This window comes from Dipodomys spectabilis, unplaced genomic scaffold (genome assembly GCF_019054845.1).
Source record: "Dipodomys spectabilis isolate Male_0828 unplaced genomic scaffold, ASM1905484v1 ptg000034l, whole genome shotgun sequence".
Lineage (NCBI taxonomy): Eukaryota > Metazoa > Chordata > Mammalia > Rodentia > Heteromyidae > Dipodomys > Dipodomys spectabilis.
In genome coordinates, this window is record NW_024870711.1 from 10,090,660 (window position 1) to 10,094,383 (window position 3,724).

General features: G+C 66.2%; 1 protein-coding gene across 1 annotated transcript; it reads left to right on the forward strand.

Annotated features, from left to right (window-relative positions):
• Positions 1–1,159: 1,159 nt before the first annotated feature.
• On the forward strand, positions 1,160–2,818 carry Cct8l2 (chaperonin containing TCP1 subunit 8 like 2). The gene has a single exon (XM_042677110.1). It carries the CDS (start codon positions 1,160–1,162, stop codon positions 2,816–2,818), a length of 1,659 nt encoding a protein of 552 aa, XP_042533044.1.
• Positions 2,819–3,724: the final 906 nt, after the last annotated feature.

Here is a 3,724-nt window from a genome sequence, read left to right on the forward strand (position 1 = left end):
ACTTTCCTGCCCGGGCTGGCTTTGAACCTCGATCCTCAGATGTCAGCCTCCTAAGTAGCTAGGATTAAATACAGGCGTGAGCCACCGGCGTCCAGCTTGCTAGTTAATTTTTTGGAAATGTTTTTGGAACTCTGTGGCTTTGAATCCTCCAGATCTCAGCCTCTGAATTAGTATTACAAGTGTGAGCTCCCTTAGCCTGGCTTTGCGTCCAATTTCTTACATTGCTTTTGTGCTTGCTGTATGAGGGGTGGGACCCCGTGTTCCAAGCTCCCCGAGCCTTCTACACTGAGCCTACCAGGGGCTTGAGTTCTAAGAGTAGAGGTGTAGGGTGGGAGGGGGGTTAGTATTCCAACCTGGAGCGCCTCCCACCCCCACCCCGGCCCTCGGTCTTCCTTCTCTGCCGCTGGGAAGCCCTTGTCTTCCCCACCCCTCTGGGTCACTTCTATCTGTCTGTAGACTGTCATCTTCCACTCTTGTGCCTCGTCCTTCCTCTGCCGGCTCCGGGATAGCCCTGGCATTGGGAGCTGTTGCACAGATATGGACGTGTGTAAGTATGTGTGCATGCTTGGATGCGTGTATGTATATACTGTGTGGCCTCCTACGCCCGCAGCCTGAAAAACCGAAAGACCCACGAACTCCAAATAGACACAAACTGGTAAAGCGGCCACAAAAGCAAAGAGGGAGGCAGATACGCCACACGGCCAGCACTGCACAGCACTCCAGAACAAACAGGACAGTTCCCACCGTGAAGCAACAGACGCGGGACCCGGTGCCAGCGACATGGCACAGCCCAGGCCAAGCGGGCAGAGCTCAGAAGGAGCCTGGGCTGGTGCAGGGACGCCAGGGCCGAAGCTGGCCTCTGCCCGGCCTCTGCAGCCTCCGGCCCCGGCCCCTCTGTGACCTCATTCCCGGGCACCCCCCCCCCCATCTGCTGCTTTGTGATTTCATCAGCCACCCCCTTCCCGCCTCTCCACGGCCCAGTTCCCGCAGTCGGCTTCGGGACGGTTCGGGACTGTTCCGCGCAGGTGGCCCTCGGCGGATGGGCCTTGGCTTCTTTGTTCCCAGCGGTCCCCGGAGCGCCCGCGATCGGTGTCCCGGGGCCCCCAGCCGCCCTGGCTAGAGCGCCCGCCTGGCCTCCCGCGCCTCCCCGGGGCCGGCCATGGAGAGCCGGGTTCCCTCCGCCCTCACGCTGCCCCAGGTGCTGGAGCCGGAGGCGGCCTCGGGGCGCCGGGCCGGGCCTGGCCGCCGGCACCTGCTGCGGAGCTCGGCCGCGGTGCAGGCCCTGGCGGCCGTGGTCCGGCCATGCTATGGCCCCCTCGGCCGGCAGAAGTTCCTGGTGGCCGACAACGGAGACGCGGTGTGCACGGGCCAGGCGACCGCCATCCTCAAGGCCCTGCGGCTGGAGCACCCCGCGGCCCAGCTGGTGCGGGAGGCCGCACACGCGCAGGCGGAGGAGAGCGGGGACGGCACGGCCTTCGTGGTGCTCCTGACCGAGGCGCTGCTGGAGCAGGCCGAGAACCTGCTGCGGGCCGGGCTGCGGCGCGGCCAGGTCCGCGAGGCCTACGCGGCGGCCGCGGCCGAGGTGGCGACGGCGCTGCCCTTGCTGGCCATCCGCTCGCTGGGGCCTCTGGAGGACCCGGTGTGGGCGCTGCTGCCGGTGGTGAACACGCACTCCGTGCCGGACGCGAACCTCCTGGCGAAGCTGGTGGCGCAGGCGTGCTGGGCATGCCGCCAGCCGGACGGCAGCTTCCGGCCGGAGCGCGTAGGGGTGTGCGCGCTGCGCGGCGGGACCCCGGACGCGTCCTGCGTGCTCCCGGGGCTCGCCCTGCCCGCCGCCTGCTGCGGCCGGAGGAGCTCGGTGCTCGCCGGCGCCAGGGTGGCCCTGTTCGCCTGCGACTTCGCGCCCGCCGAGCCGCGCCTGCCCGCCACCGCGCGCCTCTCCGACCCCGCCGACCTGGCCGGGCTGCGGCGGGACAGCGACCGCGCGCTGGAGAGGCAGCTGTCGCAGCTGGCCGAGCTGGGCATCAACGTGGTGGTGGTGTGGGGGGACGTGGACGAGCTGGCCGTGGGCCTGGCCGACCGGCTGGACATCATGGTGGTGCAGGCCCGGTCGCGGAGGGACCTGGTCCACCTGAGCCAGGTGCTGGACACACCGCTGCTGGGCCAGCTGGTGCCCCCGCGGCAGCCCGGCTGCTGCCAGCGCGTGCAGGCGCGGGAGCTGGGCGACGGGCACGCCGTGCTGCTCGAATGGCAGCCGGCCGGCTGGCCCGCACTCACCTTGGTGCTGCGCGGCGCCTCAGCCGAGGGCCTGCGCGGCGCCGAGCGCGCGGCCTACCGCGCCATCGACGCCTTCGCCCAGCTGTGCCGCGACCCCCGGCTGCTGCCCGGGGCGGGCGCCGCCGAGATGGCGCTGGCCACGACGCTCTGGGCCAAGGGCCACACGCTGGAGGCGCCCGACGGGCCGGCCTTCCTGGCCTTCGCCCGCGCGCTCCGGACGCTGCCCAAGACGCTGGCGGAGAACGCGGGCCTGGCCGCATCCCGCGTGATGGCGGAGCTGAGCGGGATCCACCAGACCGGGAACTTCGTGGTGGGCGTGGGCCCCGAGGGCTTGGTGGACGCGGCCCGCGAGGGCGTGTGGGACGTGCTGACCACCAAGGCCCGGGCGCTGCAGATCGTGGTGGACATGGTGATGCAGCTGGTGATGGTGGACGAGATCGTCCTGGCCAAGAGCGGCCCGGCCTACCAGCCGGGGCCCGACACCCGGGAGGCCGGCCGAGGGCTGGCAGCCGTGAGGAAGAAGTTTCTCGGGAAGTATTAGTGTCTTCGGTCCTCAATAAACGGGGTGGTGGGCCGGCGGCCAGCGGCCAGCGCCCCGCGCCCGCGATGCTCGCTCGCCTCGCTCACTTCTTCCACGCCCCTGACTCTCAGCTCCGTCAGACAAGGACGCCAAGGGCTACCCGTTCTTCCGGCGGACCTCCTTCCAAGGCCTGACCTTTCGCCTCCGGTTTCTCTCCACCACATCGGTTCATTTCTGCAATAAGAGCGGCATTATTCTCCCAACATTTTTTTTTGGGTCTGGCCTGGGACTTGAACTCTGGGCCTGGGCGCTGTCCCTGCGCTCTTCAGCTCAAGCCCAGCGCTCCACCGCTTGAGCCTCACCGCTACTTCCGGCTTTCAGGTGGTTCATTGGAGGTAAGTCTCAGGGACTTTCCCGCCTGGCTGGCCGTGAACCACCGGCGCCGGCTCGTAAGCTTTCTTTGAGTGTCTGCGGATAAAAAATAAAGCGCAGCAATCCCTTCCCTGCCACGTGTACATTCCCTCTGCGATCCCCAGATGCACGTGGATCCAGATGACCTGTCAGTGTAGCGCCCTGAAACATCAATCCCAGATGAGTAGAGTAGCCAGACGTTCTTAGGGAAGAACGAAAAGAAAAGGAAGGGAGAAGAATGGAGACAGAGAAAACAAAAGGAAAGGAAGAGGAGGAAGAGAAAAGAAGGCTGTTACGAGCAAGGGAAGGAAAGGCACTGGAGTCAGACAATTTCATTTTTATGTGTCAGGTGAGGGAATTATGGGTAAGAGGGTGTGGTGGAGCGACTGCCCAGTTTGCACACGGCCCTGAGTTTTGACACCTAGCACCGCTTAAAGACTTAAGAAGGGCCAGGCGCCCATGGCTCAAGCCTCTGATCCTGGCTACTCAGGAGGCTGAGATCTGAGGATCGCGGTT

What these genes read in the sequence shown, in the direction of transcription:
- Cct8l2 (XM_042677110.1), top strand. Translation starts at nt 1,160, where the DNA reads ATGGAGAGCCGGGTTCCCTCCGCCCTCACGCTGCCCCAGGTGCTGGAG.